The 21,186-nt window shown below is 43.5% G+C and overlaps 1 protein-coding gene across 2 annotated transcripts in view; it reads right to left on the bottom strand.

Moving 5' to 3' along the window:
- Positions 1-1,029: 1,029 nt before the first annotated feature.
- Positions 1,030-21,186, bottom strand: part of GPR50 (G protein-coupled receptor 50) — a 39,711-nt gene continuing 19,554 nt past the window's right edge. Inside the window, exons 1-2 of one of the 2 annotated variants that reach the window (XM_066559437.1) lie at positions 8,914-8,973; positions 1,030-2,287 (exon numbers count right to left, since the gene is read on the bottom strand). In XM_066559437.1, coding sequence (XP_066415534.1) covers positions 1,419-2,287; positions 8,914-8,917 — 873 coding nt within the window. In that variant the 5' untranslated portion in view covers positions 8,918-8,973 and the 3' untranslated portion in view covers positions 1,030-1,418. Of the gene's footprint in view, positions 2,288-8,913; positions 8,974-21,186 lie in introns of those variants that run through there. The other variant, XM_066559438.1, reaches the window with a different exon arrangement.

The following is a 21,186-nucleotide window of genomic DNA, read 5'->3' as shown; positions in this document are numbered from 1 at the left end:
CCTGCTTGTCCTCCTTAGACCCCCAGGGCTCAGACCTGCCCCTCTCCCTGCTGTGCCCCTCAGCACACCGGCATCAAGGCAGGGGTGACAACCTGAAGGTAGAGTTGCACCAGGGGAGTCTTACCTGTTCATTTTAGGGGGTTGTTTCAAATCAGGATCCACATTTAAAGCCATAAAGAGATGAATTCACAATGAAGCTAAGGAAACAAAGAAGTCCTATCTACAGACAGCTGCCATCACACACACACACACCTTTCATACTCCATTAAATAAACAGCCTTATCTTCACCCATGTGCTTATGTCTAATGTGATACTGGCCTCCCCAGAACTTCATGACATTGTTTCCAGTGATACAGATAGCACAGTCCAGGCTCAAACAGAACTGATGCATAATTATGCTTAAGCAGCTTTTGTCTCCCCACTCTGTGAGTTAATTACAGTTCTGTACGTGAATAAAATGGGAAAATAACCTCCACTTTTTCTCCAATCAGCAAATTCATGTTCTGTGATGGGCAAAAAGAGGGATTTTTGTAACAACACTGCCTTCCCCTTCTGCCTTTGTCTACAAGTGTAAATTGTACATAAAAGTCTCAATCCGAGTTACACAGATGGGACTGTGCTATGTTCATCTTTTTTATTGTGATGTTCATGTAGCAGTGACTTTTGAAGATGTTTGGAATGACTGCTGGCCATGATAGGATACTGCCTAAATTAGAATCAGGCTCCAAGTATCTTACTGCAATTAGATTATGTCATATGTCATATACTTACTCATGGCCTGGGAAGGAGAGTGCAGGGGTACTTAATGTCTGTAGATACTCAATTAAAATGAGTGCATCAGACACACACTGGTCTGGCTTCTGCCTGCCTCACATCTAGCCCAGGCTAGCTCCTAAACCTTAAGAGAAAAGAAAAACACACAGCATGCCCAAACATACACCTGCTGGCTAATACGGTTACTTATCTATAATGTAAAAAGCCATGCAGTTTACACTTTGTTTGATACAGTTCAGGTTAAGTTAATGCTAGAAAAATAGAATTCAGAGGGAGGGGAGAAAGGTTTGTGTGTGATAAATGGCAATTTTGCTGCCTCTTGAAGGTTGCATTTCAAGCATAACTGCATTTCTCCATGCACTCTGAACACTTCCCTTTTCGGGTATTGGCATGCTTGTGGCAAAAGCAACCAAACCGATTAATTAGGCACACAGTGAAAGATGACATATTAAAAAAAAAATCAGTTATTTCCGTTCTGGAAATCCTTATTCAAAGCCTTGATGTCACAGCAATAAGCTAAGCATGAAAGGTTGCAGACTCCTTCCTTGCATGAGGGCAACACCAGCTGTGCAATGCACACAGCTAGAAAGGCTCTTATATATTATATACACAACTGTAATCCAGAATAAATAGTAGTCCTGACTCATAGGTGTATTTCAGCATGGTTGTTGTTGGTTGTTATGGCTGGAGAATGCTTGCTTTTCATCCCTTCTGTCCCACCCTTGGACACATCAATGAACAGCAGCCTGGGAGTCCACAGTGTCAGCAATATCCTTTTGTATTCCTTCCGAAAATTCTGGTTAAGAAGCCCATAGATCACAGCATTGAGGCAGCTGTTAAAATAGGCCATAAAATAGCTCAGGACAAAAAGCCATTCTGGAATGTGTGGCTGCACTTTTGAAGGATTAATTGAAACAGCAAGGCCAATAAAGTTTAATGGTCCCCAGCACACAGCAAAAAGGACAAAAACCACAAACATAGTCAAGAAGTTTCGGATGTCAGCCGCCCTGAGTTTCTGCTTGCAGTCTTGCCTCACCCGGTGTTTGACCTGAATCACCAAGATCCAGATCCGTAGGTAGCAAAAGGTCACGACAGAGAGTGGGACGATGAAGTGAACCACCACCACTGTGATGGTGTAAGACGTGCTCACCGTCTGGGCAAAGGTGCAGGAGTAAATCCGGGGGTCATACTGCAGGGAGCCAACAAAGAAGTTTGGCACAATTGCCACCACTGTGAGTGTCCAGGTGAGGCAGAGATAGCAGCAGGTGTTCTTCAGGTTGAAGAGCTTGTCGTACCGAAGGCTGTGGCAGATGTAGCAGTAGCGGTTGATCGCGATCGCCGTGATGTTGAAAATGGACCCGATGACACTCAAGCCCATCAGGAACCCACTTATCTGGCAGTGGACATTTCCCATGGTCCATCCATTGTGGAAGATGGCACTTAAGATCAGGGGGTATGGATAAACTGCAACCACGAGGTCTGCAACAGACAAGCTGACAACAAAGATGTTGCCTACAAAAAAGAAGAGACCACGAGAGGTTAGTGTAGGTCCAGATGGACAACTTGCAATTCCAAACTCCTCTTTAGGCCTAAGTCCTCTGATGGGCTTCACTCTACTGTCCATTTGGAATGTGAAACCCTAGAAAATAAGACTTTGCTGTACTAGTGACAGCAATGGAGAGTAACTAGGCATGACTGACCTGCACGTTCCTTCTTAGGAATGGTCTGCACTAAAAGTGTTACCTTTAACTTGGCTACAGCTGGGAGTCAGGTACCTGTGGTCCTCTAAGTTGTGTAGGAGAGAAGGATTTTGTTCTCCTTGTTAACCAGCCACCTTGACTCTCTCTGACCGTCATGGGCCAAAGGAGTATGGTAGGCAGGTTATGTGGTGTATTCATTTCACTGACAGCAGTTGCACAGGAAAAGTCTCTTTTGTTCTTTTGCATGTAAGCAGGTATGCATTCACCAGAATTTCTGCACTGTTCATGCTAATAATTGTGTGTTTTTCAAGGAATCATGGTGCAGGCAGCCTTGATGTGCTTATCTTATTTGGCATATTTTCCTGTCTTTTTAATGTTAAAATTGTCCAGTTCAATATGGAAGGCCAGTCATTTTTTCACTGTCTGGTCCTGGGCAGAGAATGTGATTAATAAGCTGCAGTCAGTCATCTCTGCAGAGTATGTGCTGAAGCTTGTTCATTTAGGCTCTACACCAGAGAGTTGAGAGTCTCAGCAAGTATAAAATAATTTAAGCCTTATTGAATTGAAAATGCTGTATTGTGTGGGACAACACCTGACAGCTCCACTGTGAGGAGCAGCCTCCAATGACTTGGGTGATCAGTGACCTTCTAACAGCACTTGCTGCTCATTTCATGAGTCTGGTGTATTTTCAGGGAGGCAAAAAGCCTTTCTGTTCAGCTTGCCAGTCAGCATAGAGGATTGCATTAAGAAAAGGACCCCGAGGTCTTGTGGGAACTGGTGTAACTACAGGACTAGCTATAATGTTGAAAAGGACACCTGTCAATACTCAGCATTTTGATGACCACAGAGAGTGTCATTTCAGCAGGAGCTCAACACTTCACTTCACTTAGAGGACATCATGCTAGAGAAAACAGTTGGTTTTCCTAACTCTGCAACTTTCAGGTGTAGCTGCAGCAGTGGGAAGAAAAATATTACTAGACAGCAAATATATATACACATAGAGAGAATATATATAGAGAATACAGTTGTATGTAACACATTTGAGGTGTGAAGACCTGTGCCCCTATGTGATACAGGCAACATCCCATCCAACTGATCACACCTACACCTCCTCTTCAAGCCCTCATATCCCGCTGTCTAGTGGAGTAGATATCTATTTTTAAAATTACTAAAAAGAGGTATTTTTGTGTAGTATCCCTGAAAGGACTCTCTTACATCTCGATTCAACCAGGTCACAGGCTTTAGCATTTGGAAAAAACATGCAAGGGCTGTTGGAAAGCATGGCTGCGTTGCCATTGCAGTTGGGTCATGGCTATGTTTGTGCCAACAAAAACTATCAGGACAAGTCAACAGCTTATATCAGGGCACTTCATGCTGACCAGAAAGCAGTCCAGACTGGAGAACAGCCCCCGGCAGTGTGCAGCTGAGGCAGCTGACACAGACTGTCACTTCAAAATAAGTATTAGCAGAGGTCATGTGAAGTGCTAAAATCTTTTTAGAGAAATTTTACGTACACAGGTTTACCAGAGCACACAGCTTCTGCATCTGCTGGGCCTCAGTGCTGCTTTCTTGCTGATTTAATAACTTACTGAGAGCCTTTTAAAATGCAGTTACTGAACCTGGTTCCCCATATAATTAATTCCATTTATGCCCATTTTCAAGGGCAGAACCAACTGTGGCCAGGCTTAGTGAGGCTGCAGGCACCCCAGAGAGGGAATGCTCTTCTGCAGCAAAACTTTTATTCACTCAATCAAAAACACGCACTTCAACAAAAAGAAAATGTGACCCCAGCACCAGAATTTCCTTTTCTAAAACAATTTTCAAGAGAGTGAAACAGAGACAGAGAGGGATCAGCTATCCAGTTTAGGAGACTTCCAGAGGATACTGGAGACAGACTCCACTAACTGGACCACAACTCTCCCTCTTCACCAGACCTGTCCAACTTGGATACACATTCATACACAAGCAGCTAGAAAGCAAGTCTCTGTCTTTGCTGGGCATGAAAGAGACACATTCAACGTCCGGTTCTGAACTAGGCAGAGCAGAACAAAGCTGAATATTCCCTACTTAAAACACCACATCCATGGATTTAATCCAAAGCTTAGAAAATCATAGGGGAAACTACTATCTTACTTCACTGCCAGCTGCTGGAAGAAATCAGCCATTTCTGTTGGTCTTTCTTAACCAACTTGAATATTTGAAAGTAAAAATATAAAGAAAAAATCTATAGAAATTATATTCACAGGATGAACTTCATAGCTTGGATTCAATCCAAGAGCACAGTATTGTGTGTACTATTTTGACACAACTTCCTCGCAGGGAGAAAATGAGATGGTTTTATCAAGAAAATAATCATCTCCTCCACTCAGGGAGCAAACCTGCCCTGCTCTGTACCTTCAATGGCGCAGTCTCACCTCTCCTACCCACCAGACCTACGGCCCAGGAGGGTGCTGGGTGGCTGGAAATACAGCCAGAAGGGTTCACTTCATTCACAGAAACAAACCCATCTCCCAGTTTAGGTGGGAATGTGCTCAACTTCATCCTTTTCTTCTGGTGACATGAAGGGGCAAGGCAGACCCATAAAACAGCCACTTGCAGGTCAGTCCTGGAAATCAGTGCATTTTTAATGGCTGAGTACTGAAAAGAGGGGGCATGTTGCATGCCACCAAAGCAGAACATGCCCTTCAAAGTATGGGAACTGGCTATTGGCTAATTATTAAAACAGGAGTAGTCTGAGTTAAACATTGCTTTAGCCTTGCAGTCCCTGGTTTGCTGTGAGACCACTGTGTGCCGAGCCCTGCCCCAACAGCTTGTGTCCTCCCCTCTGTAGGATGAGGTTGGACCCCCCTTCCCAAAGACACTGTGGAATGGGAAGCCATCTAATATGTTGTGGCTTTTAGAAAAGGTAAAGAGCAGTCTCCTGCCAATGATCCCCAGTACTGCTTTTTTTACATTTTCCCACTATAAAACAAAGGAGCCTTGCCCATAAATAATACCAGTAGGGCTTTATCTCCAATTTAAATTTATCTGCTTCTGCAACAATATTTTCAGATGAATCTTTTTCTCTTTGTTGGCATGTGACTATATTTCCTTATTAGCTTTCACATTTTCCATCCCTTTTTTAATTTCTACTTATTATAAACTGGCTCATGTGCCACTGTGCTCCATCCCCCAGTTACAGAGTCATACATGAAGAGGCAGAAATGGGGGAGAAAGGCAAGTGTAACACTGGTAACACAGACTTCTCCCCATTTTCAGAGAAATTACAAATTCTTTTACATTACAGAAGTCCAACACAAAGCTACAAATTATAGAGGTACAACACACTGTTCACAGTGTATTCCACAACTGCTTAGGGGAAAAAAACAACAACTCCAAGAAACCTGAAGCCCAGCTGCAGAGCAGATACAGGCATGTGCAAGTGATGCAAAAGGGAATTTATCCCAGAACATCTCGTGCCTTAGCACTTCTTTGAGTTCTCCCTCTGCTCCCATAAACCTATTTCTGCCCACTCCAGCAGTCTGCTCCTGTACTCCAGCAATTCCCCGGCCCTACCTCTCATTCTGCCTGGATTATCCAACAACACAGGTTATCTGAGGACATATTGTCAAGCCCTGGTTCTAGGAAATGTGGAAATACCTCAATGAATTCTGCAAATCAATAAACCACATACGTAAAAGTCTTTACTGGCAGGCTGCCCCAACAGCACCTGACTCATCCAAACAGGTATCATTCTACAGAGCTTAACTGAGCATCACTGTGCAAACACCAGGGTCACTGGCACTGCCTGCCTCAAGAGGCTGTTGGAAATCCCCTGGTGCCCAAGCTCCTGTTGCACAGATCCAGCCTCTCCCTGTTTTTCCCACACAGCAGCTGTGGGCTGTCCTTTACAGGCTGTGGTTTTGCATATCCTGAACCTAGAACCAGAGTTAAAAGTTGAGGGGGGAGAAGGAGATAAAATATTTTTCTGAAAGTTGTCACTTTTTGTACATCTCAAAATGTCCAAACATCCAAACCTTTTGTTTCTTTGTTGTTCATAATGAAGTTCTTTTACATTCGTTGCTGAAGTATTACAGAACAACAAATCTGTTTCCTTCAGGTGAACAAGAGAGATGCTCAATGCAACCTGAAGTTAGCACTGTTACCTGTACACCCAGTGCTGAAACTGAACTGTCCTGAGTGACAGGATTTGCAGCAAAGCAGAAACACGGTTGTGGATCAACTTCTGCTCACCTGGAACAGTCTAACTCCAGGTAAGCCTGCTGTCCAGGCTGCTGCTTCCTCCCCCCTCTCTGTTCAGGGATTTGAGTTGCTCCCAAATAGCCAGTGCCCAGCACAGCATTTTGAGGCAAACAAAACCCCACACAACAGCTTCAGAGGCAGCAAGTGAGAAGCTGACCCATGAGCACAATGGATGAGTGCCATGGGGCTCACTGCATGACTGGTCACCTTGCTGTTCCATCCTCTTCCCAGCAGTGAGATCAGACCCTGGTCCTCTGTCCAGCTTCTGCCAGATTAACCGACAGCTGTAGAAAAGCAGGACTAAAAACCTGTATTTATAAAAATGTGCTAAGATACACAGAATAATAACAGAATTACAGAATAACAGAATCACAGAATGAGCTAGGTTGGAAAAGGCCTTTAAGATCATCTATTCTAGCCTATGACCTAATACCTCCTGGTGTTAGGAGGCACTGAGTGCCACGTCCAGTCTTTTTTTAAACACCTCCAGGGACGGTGACTCCACCACCTCCCTGAGCAGTTGATTCCAGCACACAATCACTCTTTCAGTGAAGAATTTCCTTCTGACATCTAACCTAAACTTCCCTTGGCACATATTAAGGCTGTGTCCTCTCATTCTGTCAGTGCTGCCTGGAGAAAGAGACCAACCCCACCTAACTACAACCCCCCTTCAGGGAGTTGTAGAGAGTGACGAGGTCACCCCTGAGTCTCCTCTTCTCCAGGCTGGAGACCCCCAGCTCCCTTTCAGTGGTTTCTCACAGGGTTTGTGTTCCCAGCCCCTCACCAGCCTTGTTGCCCTTCTCTGGATGCGCTCAAGTGTCCCAACCTCCTTCCTAAACTGAGGGGCCAGAGCTGGACACAGCACTCCAGTGCAGAGAACAGGGGGAGAATGGCCTCCCTGTGCCTGCTGGCCACACTTCCTGACACAGGCCAGGAGCCATTGGTCTTTCTGGCCACCTGGGCACACTGCTGGCTCATGTTCAGTTGGTTGTCCAGCACACCCAGGTCCCTTTTTACCTGGGCATTGTCCAGCCACTCTGTTCCCAGACTGTAGCACTGCAGGGGTTGTTGTGGCCAAAGTGCAGGACTTGGCACTTGGACTTATTAAACTTCATGTTGTTGGACTTGGCCCATCCATCCAGCCTGTCTAGGTCCCTTTGCAGAGCCCTCCTGCCCTCCAACAGATCAACACATGCTCCCAGCTTGGTGCCATCTGCAACTTTACTGATGGTGGACTCAATCCTCTCATCCAGATCATCAGTGAAGATATTAAACAAAATTCTGGAAGTTTATTGATGCAACTAGTATGTTTGCAGTGACTTCTTACTACTATAATTATACTATAAACCACAGCTTATAATAAAGAGAATCTTAAATTTTATGTTTGTTCATTCAGGCTTTACGAAAAAATCAACAGACTCAGGTCTTCCAGATCAATGGGATTTAAGACACACATCAGCCTCAGAGACATATATATAATGAGGTTCAGTAAACAATTTAACAGGCCATGACTGTAAAGCAAGCCTCTGATGACCACTTACCATAATCTAATACTCTGTTTAACCTTCCAAAGCTTATGCTCACTGCAAAACAGAAACAAAATGTACTATTTGCTTCAAGCAAAAAAATAAAGTCATAAAAAGCTTTATTCAGCATGCAGCAAGACTCTGTATTAGCCATGATGGCCTCTTTTTCCTGTTTGTTTTTACCTGCCACTTGCTGTGTGATAGCTTGTAGGTCACTAACCTCCAGCCTGCAGATGTAAAGTGTGTGCTCAGTTCTGCTAAGTGGCAGTTCATAGGAAACGCTTTCAGATCAATTTTCTTCTTTTTATGACATAAAGATAGCACTGAGCATGTGCAATCATACTGATCATGTACTGCTGTAATTAAGTGGATGACCATGCTGTGGTGTTGGGGGATGCTGAGCCTGCAGCCCTCACTCTGACAAGCATTTCTTACATCACAAACTCTAAAGCGTCATTCCTGGGTGGACAATATTTATCCCATCAAAGTGCATTAAGAATGATCCTTCTGTAGAGGATTGGGACCCATTGCACTGATCCTTACAAGCTCCTGGCTTCCACACCACACACAATGACACAGGAGGAATCCCAGACTGTTGTCATGTCTTTCCACCATTCTGATAAGCACTGATACATTGATGTACCCACATGACAGCCCAGTGTATACTTACCCATTATGACAACTGAAAATGTTTGACAGGGGAGCACAAGTGAAAATCAGCAAAATTCTCACTGAGATCCAGGCAGAAAGAAAAAAAAAAAAAGAAAAAAAATTTGTTGTTCAATTCATTAATCCATAAATTTTAATTGAGGATTTTATTTGTGTATTTAGGGAGTATATTCAAAGAGAGGAATAAACAAAAGAAAGGAAAAGGCATTCAATTAATTATCTGCTATCATTACTCCATTAGCATTCAGACAGGGATAAAGTGTGGTTTCCTGCAGTTAAACAGACAGTGCAGTTGGGCTGTCAGCTGCTCTCAAATCCTGACTGTGCTGCATAAAATGATACACAGGATAATAACGAAAAGGGCAGGAGGTATTGCCAACCCACAGCATTCTTAGGATATAAGATTAGACAATGTGGAAACATCCAATTTAAGGACATTATGAAAGTCCTAAAAAATGCATTAAACTCCAGAATAATTTAACTCCTGAAAACAGTCCTTTGAGATCTCTCAGCACAACCACAAAGCCAGAAAATAGCAGTATGGTATGGGCTACCAACTGTTATCTGGTTTGCTGGCATCATTCCCTATGGGAAAACTGGGGGCACTTAGAGCTGCTCCTGCCTTGTGCCAGCCCTGCAGATGCACAGAGCAAGGCCAAGGCAGTCCACAAAGCAAACTCTCCTCCTCCTCCTCCTCTGCCTTGTTGTGACCTACACTTTGGTGTAGGTTTGGCACCCCTGACTCCATGAGCCCTCTCATCAGTACATCATTTCAGCTGTGAAAGCTGCCCTTCCCTCTGGACCTCTGAGAGAGAAGGAGAAAAATTTCAGAGTATTCACTGGAGAAGGAAGGACCAGCCCTGTAGGGCTGCAATTACATTTGTTATGCACCATATATTATCATGGCTGATGGCTCAAGAATTGTTTACATTACCAGGTGAAGGACTGGATTTACTGGATTTTAGACTTTTAAGTCATGACTTTCTAATTGTTTTGCTGCCAAAACAATTAGAGCCTAAACTTGAGCCGTGCCTTCAGCCACTCTAACTGAATGCAGAAAAGGGCAATAGTTGGCAGTGTTCACACCCCAGAGATTCATAAGTCTCATTTGGCTAAGATCAGCCAGATTCACAGCCTTAGCTGAGCTCAGAAGTCTGTGGAAATGAGCTAGAAATTAGAGAACAGCCCTGTTAACATGATTTCATATCCTTCCTTATATCACTTACCATTATACTGGAAGCAATGTAAAGGGGAGGATTTTTCTTTTGCTGTTACACAAATGGTAGCTGGACATTCACTCTCATATGAATAAAAATGATTAAATTCTATCTTCTTCTGAACACTTAAGAAGTGGTCAGCCCTCTTTTGGTACCAATGCAGAGCAACTTCCCCATCTTCAGAATTTCAAATACTTTATAAAGAAAAAGAAGCTTTTACACCATCCTAGGGAAACTGTATTTGGCAAGTTTCCAAATGTTGTTACCCATTAATCCTCACACATCCTGTTCACCTCAGGCACTCCTTCCTGAAAAGGTGATCTGAATATAATATAAAGAAAGGAAAAATAATATAAAGTTGACATTTTACCTACCTTCAACATTTTTCAAGTTTCTAAAATACCATTTAATGTTCATTTAAGTGCCTTTTAATGATTTCTTCCTGTGTTTTCCTGGAAGTTCTGACCCTTTGCATTAGGGAAAACCACAGTGCTGCAATTCTTATTGATTTCTATACTTAGCTCTTGCTAGTGGGATCTTTTTCCTGAATGCAATTATGGCAACTGAATCTGCTAGTAATGGAGAAGGAGTAAGTGGTGGTCTTGATCCAGCTCCTAATAAATACAAAAGTGCTAAAAAGTGCTCTTTCTGCTTATGAGCCCCAGTTTCTGTCATTTCACTGTTATATCCACCAAACTCATCACCCTCAGTAACACCATGAGACAGTGAGCCAATCCACAAAAAATCCTGATTCCTTCTCCTATCAATTCCAAATGCTTGGATTAAAGATGGGCCTGGAAATCCTGCCTGCCTTCACAGCACATCCCAGCAAGGCTGATGGAGAGCAAGTGTCAGAGTCAAGAGGGCCTTGGGGCCACCCCCCAACTTGCACAGAGTGAGAGGGAGCCTGAGCACCTCTGCCAGAGCCAGGTGATCTGCAGAGCCCAGGCTGCCACAAGGACAGCATGGCTGGTGGCTACCCAACCCTAAGGCAGCTTCTTGTGGGACACAGATGTCTTTGGGAAGAGTCTACACAAAACTCCACACAGCCAGAGGTCAGTCCATGTACCCAAAATAGCACCTGACACCCTGGATACCAGTGTCACCCCCTGAATTCCAGCTGTTTGCCCTCCTTTTCTGCCTGAAACCCCTGCTGAGTGGCACTATGTTACGTAGAGCAGCTGCCCCATCCACATCCAGGCTGTGTAAGAAGCACAGGCCCATGCCCTTATGTTTACCCTCCCACACTGGCCACATGGGCTCAGGGATGAGCTCTACCAGCCCACGTTAACTCCAGGCCATTATTTATCACCTGGTTTGTAAAGTGTTCTCAAAGAGGAAAGACCCTGTATAAACATAAATATGAATTATTGCCAGCATCCACTGAAATGACAAACCAACATCCGTCCTCTCTCAGTCCTAGCAGCTGTACCACCAGCATTTGCCATCTGTTACTATTCTAGAAAAAAAATCTGCCAACTCAGGCTTAACAGACTTAATAATGCTCTTTTGCTATTGGTGTTGGTCAAAGTGTGCTCCCAGAAAGAAGCTGTGTGCAAGCAACCAACTCCTAGGCAGCTGTCAGGCAGAGCATACAGTCAGCTATGAACACACAGCTCATTTCAGTGTTAAAAACATTGTCTGACTGCCCTGGAGAGCCCTGCTGAACCACCACAGCTGAGCCTGGGAGCTGCTCCTGCTCCTCCTTGTGCCTCACCAGCACGGTTTGTTGACTAAACCTTAGTGCCAGCACCAGTCACTACAAGCACGGACATCCACTGCAAAGGAGCAGATGCCACAATTAACAATTTGTCTTGACATAGCAGGGATGATTCTCTCTACAGTCCCAGCTCTTCCTTCTTAGCTGGGGAGAATGGGAGGTGGTTTTTTTTCCCATACAATTCTTTTGAATTGCATATGGAAATAATGAAGCCACTAAAGAAACACTCACTATACAAAAATGTTTCCATTGATGAAGACCATTCACTGTTTAACTCATTCTGAACCAATTCTAGGTTACCTAAATGAAGGCTTGGGTGTTAGGGCAGTAGCAGGGTGATGATCACCTGTGCTTCTGCACAGCATTTGCCACTATACTTAGGAAAAAGAAATATAACTTGGATCCAAACTATCTCCAAGATGATAGCCTAGTTGTAGGCTACAGCACAGTCCTGGTATGCCTTACAGGGAGTGCTGTGCCCCAGTTGGTGGCTTTCTTCAGAAGACCTTAACATATTTTTTCAAACAACAAAAAAACCCCATGAGCTAGATTTAGATCATAGAATTCCCTAGAGCCCATATTTTTTTCTCCTGTGGCCTCATGCTGAACCTGGCATGAAGCAGGTACAGCCACAGTACACACAAGCAGTGGAGGTGAGGCTGGAAGAGAAATGATGCCATGAGGGACAGGAAAGCAACATGACTGAGGGCAATGAAAAGGGCTGAGATACCTGAAGTACTGCTCATCCAGCTTTCACAATCGGCTAGGAAGAGGAGTAATATTCCTTACAAAATGGACAAGCAAAGAAAGGCCCAAGATGTCATGACTTTATCAAGACTGTGTGAACTGTGAGAGACACAGTGCAAGCAAGTAGGAGAAAAGAAAGTAAAAGAAAATTGTTCTGGACCTCCTGGTTCATTCATAACTATTTACTAATCCCACAGGAAATAGAGAGTTACTTTCACCTGGAAACACTTTAGGGACTCTGATACAATTACATAGGCAAAAGTCCAATGCAAACAGTTAAAGTTGGTTCAGTAAGAATATAATGATACTGGAAAATAAAAAAAACTCTCATGCCTTCATTTTCCCAGAAAGGAGTCCAAAAACATGTTTCCCAGAACATCAGCAAAAGTTTCACTCCAGATATTCCACAGGGTTTACAGACCTCATGTCAAGCCTGGGTACAGGATGAACAACAAGAAACGATCAATGATGTGAGAAACTTGGACTAGGGAGTCCCAAATGTATTTCTGGATGGCATCTGCTACTGTTCTTTTCCTAAAGACTTACAAAACACTGAGGTGCAATGTGTGGGTCTATAAAAGGAGAAAAGATGGTTTTGCGGTAAAGTCCAGAGTAAATGTGTTCCAGCACAAGCCTGTGTGAACAAATGGTTCAAGTGAGTGTGCTCCAACACTGATCTCAATGGGAGTCTAGTGGTGGATAATGTCCAAGTGGCTTGAAGGCAAATAAGACTCCATGGGACAGTGACATCTAAATTACTGAAGGAAGTAAGAAATCAGACTTACAGACAACAATACACACATTCAAGGGCAGATCTCACACTTGTGGATGATACTTGGAAAGGCTGGCAGACACTTTGCTATCAATAGCTTCCAGTAGAAGAGCATTGCTGGATTCTGCTCTTACAAATTATATTTTGCCCTCAGCAAAAAAGAAAAAAAAAGCTCCATAAAGAATAAAAGATGCTGTAAAAAAGGCCATCCACATAAGGCAAAGAAACTCTGACGTATTTAGCTAAATTGCCTAATCCTGGAATACCCCTGAGTCCTACTTTCTAATCTGTAGTGATAAGGGCAGGCCTACTTTTAGAGTTGTATAACCACCATCAATTGATGATGCTTTCAGTGTCCCCCTAAAACTTTTCTCCTCCTTTTCCTTTTTCTCCCTAATGAAATTTCTCAGCAAGAAATAAATCACAGACATTTCTTCTCTCTGAAACGACTTAGCATCCGCATCCACACCTCCATACTTCAAAGTGATAATGTGTTCACTTGAGCCTCATGATTCCCATCAGGAACCCAGAGGGGAGGGCTGCATGCAGCCCTTTAATGCTAACCCTGAGTGGACCTTTCAAGCCAGTTGGAGGTTGGTAAAGGACAATCTGCTCTCCACCTCCATGTTTATGTAGCCGAGGGTGTGACTATAAAACCATCAGCAGCAACAGAGCTGGAGGGACCTGGGAGGTCAACTGATCATCCCCCTCAGCCACAGCTCTTAAGAACTGCTAAAAGGAGGAGTCTTTCTTCCCTTGGAACAGGCTGCCTGGGTAAGTGGTGGAATCACCGTCCCTTCAAGTGTTCCAGAAGTGTGAGAATGTGGCACTGGGGGGATATAGCTCCGTGGAGAACCTGGCAGTGCTGGGCTAATGGTTGGACTTGATGACCTTAGAGTTCTTTCCCAACCTTAATGAATCTATGATTCTATGATTTCTGTAACTACATTGCCCTTACTCAAATCCAAGCTACCTTCCACCCTACTTGCGACCATAAAAAAAGCTTTAGGCATGTGCTGGTTGAGTAAAGTCAGAAACAAAGGAATAACTCAGCACCTTCAGTCAGTGTGAGATCTCTCCCCTGGCAGGGGCAAAATAGAGGAAAAAGCTATAGCTTTTCATACTGCCTTTTGCTCCTGAAGTGTTGGAATTTCTATCAGTTTTAGAGGTCATGCTTTCATTTGCCACCCTCCCCAAAGACAAGAGAAATGGTCAAGTTTGCTAAATTTCTAAAAGAAAAACCATCTATCAGTCTGTGCAATTTCTGAAAAGTCCTCTTCTCCACTCCTATATTGCTTTATCTAACAGCATTTTTGAAGGGCTGTCATTCATTAAGCATAAGATATTAATTCCTGCCTTCAAGTCTCTTCAGAGCCATTTATGACCCTCCATTTCCTCTCCTTAGGATTCCCTGCTACTTTTCATTTAATTGCTGAAACCCCATGTTGTTATCTGTCCCCAGTAAAGCAATTTTGTTTATGAACTAACTCCAAAGTAAGAGAAGTTCTAAGGATTAAATGAAGCGTGGGCTCAATACAGAATCTTCTAGGGAGAAGTATTTGTAACAAATACCAATGCCATACATTCACCATGAAATCTTCAGGGCAGTGGGAATATCACATATCATTAAAGATACTTTTCTAAGAGGGGGTTGATTTGGCAGGGTTAGAGGGTTTCTAGTCCTCAGCAGCAATGTAACACAGACATATCCAGGCAGGGAATGGAAACTCACAGCATGTTTCCCACCACCTCCTTCAAAGGGAACCCCAAAAGCACAGAAACACAGAGAGAACAGGGAGACATAAGGCAAGGTTAGTGTGCATTACAAAGAGCTTTGCAGAAATTCCATCCAAAAATTTGCTTGGCACGTTTCTAGCAATGGATGACAGCTTTGCACATTAATGAGTGGAGTCCAGCAAACAGTCTGCTTCCCAAGCAGAGCTGGCAGCATGCAATGATATGGTGTGTATTTCCCTGTCAGGCATGGCAGCACACCAGTGTTGGTTGCACGTGCATTTAGGTAGCTCAAGAAACATCTGGAGAGTACGGGAGTCACCTTCAGCCCAGCAGGATCACCCTTGTGCAAGAGCCACGTGAAATGTGCAACACTGAAATAGCTCAGCTGAGCTCTGTATGTACTCCAAGGAATCAGGGGGTTATCTCTAACGTCAGAGCTAGCAGAACCAGGATTTGCAGCTTCAATAATAGATCTACACAAAATAACAGAGCCCAGCTCTTGCAGCAAACTCTCCAGTCTGGACCACCCAAGAGCCTCTCCAGGGTCACGCTGTGCCCAGGCCATCACATCACCCAGCCCTGGCTGCCACATCTCCCCCCTCTGGGGCAGAGGAGGAGGATGAACCCCAAGGAGTGTGGGCCATGTTTGCTGACTCAGCAGGTCTGACAGCCCTGATCTGGGAGCAGTGAAAAACAAACAAACCTCCCATGATTGCCAGAAGTCAGTGTCTTGGCACTGGGAGCACAGGGCGTGGAGTTTAACTGCTAATTAGGACAGGACAGCAGCAAGGGGGAGAACAGGGGACAAGGCTGGCTTTGGCTCCCTCAGGAGTTGAAAGGCTTTCCCAAATTCAGCCACATAACTCATCCTTTAAAAGGAGAGCGATGGGTTCTTCTATGTTAGCAACAAAGCAGAAACTCATGCCAGCACTGCCTTCTGATACTAGCTGTCCTTTTATCATCTATACAGGAATAAAACTCTCACAAGGCAGAGTTATATCAAATGACAAATAACAGCTGTAGGGAAAAGAAAAAAGTGTTGCACTTCATTAGAACTCTGTATGACTCTGACAATCAGAAACACACTGCCAAAGTGGCAAACACAGCCAAAAAGACAAGAGAGATCTCACAGCAGCTGTTAAACCAAATGGGAACTTGTTAAAATTAAGGGCCATTTCCCCTCTTTCATATTTAGTCTCAAAACATCATGTAAAGAAATTCAACCTCTTACAAAGACAGACTGAGTCATTAGTGCAGAGGAGATGCGACACTCTTGCAAAGTTTTCACTTTAAAAGGAAGCAGTTAATACCCAAGCAGTTCCTAAAACCCTATGAATATGTTAATCTGGTATCAGCTTAAGCCCTCCAATATTAAAGTAATAAATCTTACCAGACTGAATTTTACTGCTGTTCACTTGGTGTTACAATATTCCATTATAACATGGAAGTATTCAACATGGAGGATGCTGATGGGCCTGATGCAGCAATGCCATCCTGGAACAGACCACACATTTCCTTCTTCCCAGAGAGGTCAAGGCCACTCCTGTCACCACCTTTCAGCACTCCCAAATTCTCCATGCCACCAGGCACTGGTGACTACACTATGAAAGCAGCTGGGATTGCTGGGGGAACAGGACTGTATTAAGTCACACTTGGAGTTGATTTTGTAGAGGTACCACAGAAACCACAGGGAAATACTTGGGACTAAAAAGTATCCTGCAAGCCAAGCTGTACATCTTGCTAGAAGGATGCTGATTTCCAGAGGGGATGGGATGATTTTGCTTCAATCAGGCTCCTAATAAACACTGACAACCCAAACAAATTAAGTACATAACCAACAGCCAGTTCCAGATTATCCCACAGCAGGAAAGTGCAGCGCTGACACATTTTGTTCTCTATTTCTTTAGAGGACAGAAGGTGACTGCACTGTGTAATTCTGCATTTAATTAGTAAGAGCTAGTCTTATACTGGAGAACTGAATGTAAGGACAAACGAGAGACACATTCTTGTTCCAAGCAAGGACTTTTCCAGTTAATCGCCACGCAGCACGAGCAAACCGCTGCCTCTGCATGTTCCAGCTTCCTGCCCTGCCAGCAAAAGATCTGCCTCCAGTGGATTCACTGGTATCTACAAGTAAGAGGATGTCATTGACTGGGAGGCAGAACAGAAATTGAAACGTTTCCAGCATGCTCACCTTCTGGCTCTGGGGAGTCCTCCCACACTGAGCACTTTGCACAGCTCTGTGCACAGCTCTGTGCAGGGCGGGCTCAGGGGCTGTGACAGCAAGAACAACCAAAGAAATGGGATATAACTGGCAGAAGCACATCCCTGTTCACCAGCCCTGGAGTTCCCCACAGTCCCCCACACTGGGAGGAGTTTAGATGAGAAATGCTGAATGTAGCACATGCAACTTTAAATTCCATAGGCAACACTCTTCCCATCAACTCTGTGGAGTCATTCCCACCGTGGTGCCAGAGGAACATTTCCTGTTGAGAGGTTGCTGCTGACTTCAAGTGAAACTAACTCACCTTCAATGTCTCAGGTTAGAAGATGAAAACTCATTTTGGGAAGAAGTTATTAGCAGAAGTCTCCTCTAAACCAGTATTTTCCCCTAAATCCCTAATTGCTTCAGTGACACCAGCAAAGGCAGGGATAATAGCTGGCATACATGTTTCTTGGAAGAATTTGAAAAATATAACAGCAGGGAATTAGCAAAGAATCCTCAAAAGATGAACATGTTAGAGATATTCCAAAGGTGAAAAAAGTCTCCATCAGTGGTTAGACTTCAACTAACATCAGAACCTCTGTCTATGAGGAATCTCCAATCCTTTGTCATAAGAAACTAAAATGAGGAGAACAAAGGCTGCCAAGACAACCAAGACAACCCCAAGCAAGCACAGCATGGAGCCTGGAACAGGCATCCTGAAAGGAAACCCAGAACTAGCACTGAATAATGATGGGCACATAAAAATGCACAATTAATAGAGGCAACTTCTACTACAGGCATGTTCTGCAGCAGCCTACAACAATAATTAGGATTGCACAGTCCCAGAAATTAGTTTTCAAAGAACTGGTACATTCACAGAAGAAGAAAAAGTTGCCATGAAAAAATAAAATTAAAAAATTTTGCTTTAAAAAATTAAGAGGGCGGTAAACCTAGTTTTATGCAGAGCAACCACTATGTAATGCTGCAAAATACAGCAGTGAAATTCTGAGTTACCTAAATTGTCACCTAAGGGAAAAAAAAAAAAGACAAAGAGGCTGAAATGGTGTTAGCCAACACAGATAAATTGGGTGACTAATGGATTTGATGCTGACTTAATCTTCTTTTTGGCAGTGCCCTAAAAAGCCTGCTTTTTTGCCTTTCCTTACCTAAATGAAATTAACCTATTCCAGAAAATTAAGAACAATTTATCAAGCCACTGAAGACAGACTGCTTGTTGGATCTGGGTCTGTATTATTCCATCCAAAACACAAGATAAACTTTGCAATTCAAAAAAACCTGAAAATTGAAGGATTGGTAAAGTGTGGCATCTGGAGTGTCACTGCTCTTTCCTCACACACTTCCTGGCACACTCCAGCACACAGGTTGTAAAAATAACCTTTTGTTTGGAACAAGAGTGTTTGGCTACTGCTACTACACAATTTGTTCTTCATTACCTCAGAAAATGTAATTTCCAGTGCACCAAACAAGAAGAAATTTGGGAGCAGAATATTTCACCGTGACTTCAAGCTCTTTTACTTTCATTATAAAACTGAAGTCTGGAGCAGAATATTTCACCGTGACTTCAAGCTCTTTTACTTTCATTATAAAACTGAAGTCTTGAGTTGGGGCTTTTTTCAAGAAAGTTTTACATGAAAACCTTAATTTCTGAAGATGTCAAAACCACTATTTTGTTCTTCCTCATAACACAAAAAAAAAAAATCGTTTTCTGGGAAATTGATTACATAATTTTTCACCAACAAAGGTTTCTTCTGTAAAATATTATCACCTTGCACTCATTTGAGGACCTGCAGTGCTGCCATTGCTCACTCCCTGGAAGAAAACACCGAAACACATCTGCATCTCAACATTTCAGAAACATCATTGGTTTGAAAGCCAACAGGGAAAAACCTAGGAGTAAGAATTAAAGGCCATATTTTCTTCTAGTATTACCTGGTCACATTCTAAAATGAAGGCTGACAAAGAAAATCTGGCTGACGCATCAGCTAGAGCCAGAATGCTCCATCACAAAGGAAATCCTCTCAGGGACAGCCCAGTTTGGCACATCTTTCCTCTCAACCTTTGAGCTCTGCCTGCAGGATGCAATAAAAACACACAATTATCTGTAAAACCTTTAATGGTAACTTTTACCTTGGGACATGAAGTAGGGCAGGAGGAAACACGCTCAAGAATAACAAAAAGAGTTCAACTGAAAGGGTTTTAAGTGAGAAAAAGGCTGATGAAAACACATAGGTTGGACTACATGCCTCATCAATACAACTGTGTGGAATTCCCATCCTCCTGCAAAACTCCCAGATGTGACTGCAAGGCCTGGCATCACCAGGGAAAGCAGTGGGAGCTGATGAGTAAAGTGTCCCCTCTGTCTGCAGTGCCTGCTTGCTGCAGTCAGCAGGACAGTTCCCTCTCTAACGTGAGAGGCTGCATTCAATGAGTAGAGAAAAATCAGGAGTAGGAGCAGAACATGCAGGACCATGCTTAAAACTGCTGCTAGTTCACTTTAAACCCATAAGTCACCCTCAGATTCATTGGGGGATGTGACAGCAGAAGGAAAATGACAGCCCCTCCCAATTCCCTCTGTTGTTTTCATACAGGATTGGGCTGAAGGCAGACAAAGCCCAGGAGACAGGCTGTGAGGGAGGAAGGGGACCAGGATGGATGGAATGCTGGGGGAGTCAGGGGGTGGGGGCACTGCACACTCTCTCTGGAGACCCAGAAAGTACAGTTGTCTTCAACTTTTGACACTTTGGGAACCATGCAAGACCCCTGTCAGCAGAAGCACGAGGCTCAGCCCTGCCCCTGCAGACAGCAGGGCAAGGCATAATGACACATCTGCATTTCACATTATCCATTTAAGCCAGGATTCACATATTTTTTCCCCTCGGATTGCTGTGTCATGGGAAGCCAAACCCAGTTCTCACTAGTCTGAACTAGTCTGACCTCTGCAAGGAGAAGCAGTAGGTCCTAAAATGCTCCTTCATTTCCCTACAGGCAGAGCTGGAAATTGGAATGCTCTGTCCAGTACACGCAGCCTGAGCCAGGGTGAGCGTGCTGGAGACTGCATGGGAACAAGCCCTCTGGAAACAAACCCAACTTTGCTATTTCCTGGATGTGCTGGGTCCAGCCTCTTTGGGCACATGATGAGAAAGATGCTTTGTGCCTTACCTCACCACAGTGCATCCTACAACAAGTTTTGGGGCGACGTGTCCACAACCCACACCCACTGGCTGCATGCTATGACAGTACCTGCTCTAAATATTTACCCTCCCTCACTTACACATTCTCCTGCCATGTGCAAATGGTGTATAAAGATGGTATCAGGATTAATTTGGATTGTTATCCATGGACAGGGGTTGTAAAGGAAGGCAAAGCTGGCTCCTCAATATATTAAAAAGAAAAGGGAAAACACGTTGGGAAGGTAACTATGCTGCTGACATCATTTAAAGTCCAGGAAAAGAAAGCTCTACTTTAGTAGTCTTCTGATCATTTACAGATTTCTTTCCATGGATGTGGTCAGATGTTTACAACAATACTTGCAGCTGCTGCAACAGTCACATAAACATTGAAAGGACAAAAATTCAAAAGTTCAAATAATGACATTCCTTTAATTATGATTAATGTTCATTACTAATGATCCCAGAACCAATACTCTGGAGATGTATTTTGCAAACTTGAATGACATCATGTGAATTACCCACATAATATCAAAGACAAAACTAGATCTTTCATAAAGCCCAGGTTGCAAGCCACAAATTTCTTCAACTCTGTAACACTTAGGGTATGCAGTTGTTCAGATAATTACACAGATTTTGACTCTGGCACAGAGTATCATGTCAATGATTTTCTATCTACACACATTT

This window comes from Molothrus aeneus, chromosome 14, assembly GCF_037042795.1.
Source record: "Molothrus aeneus isolate 106 chromosome 14, BPBGC_Maene_1.0, whole genome shotgun sequence".
NCBI classification, from domain to species: Eukaryota; Metazoa; Chordata; class Aves; order Passeriformes; family Icteridae; genus Molothrus; species Molothrus aeneus.
The sequence above is the reverse complement of the archived record's forward strand: the minus strand, read 5'-3'. Positions and strand labels throughout refer to the sequence as shown.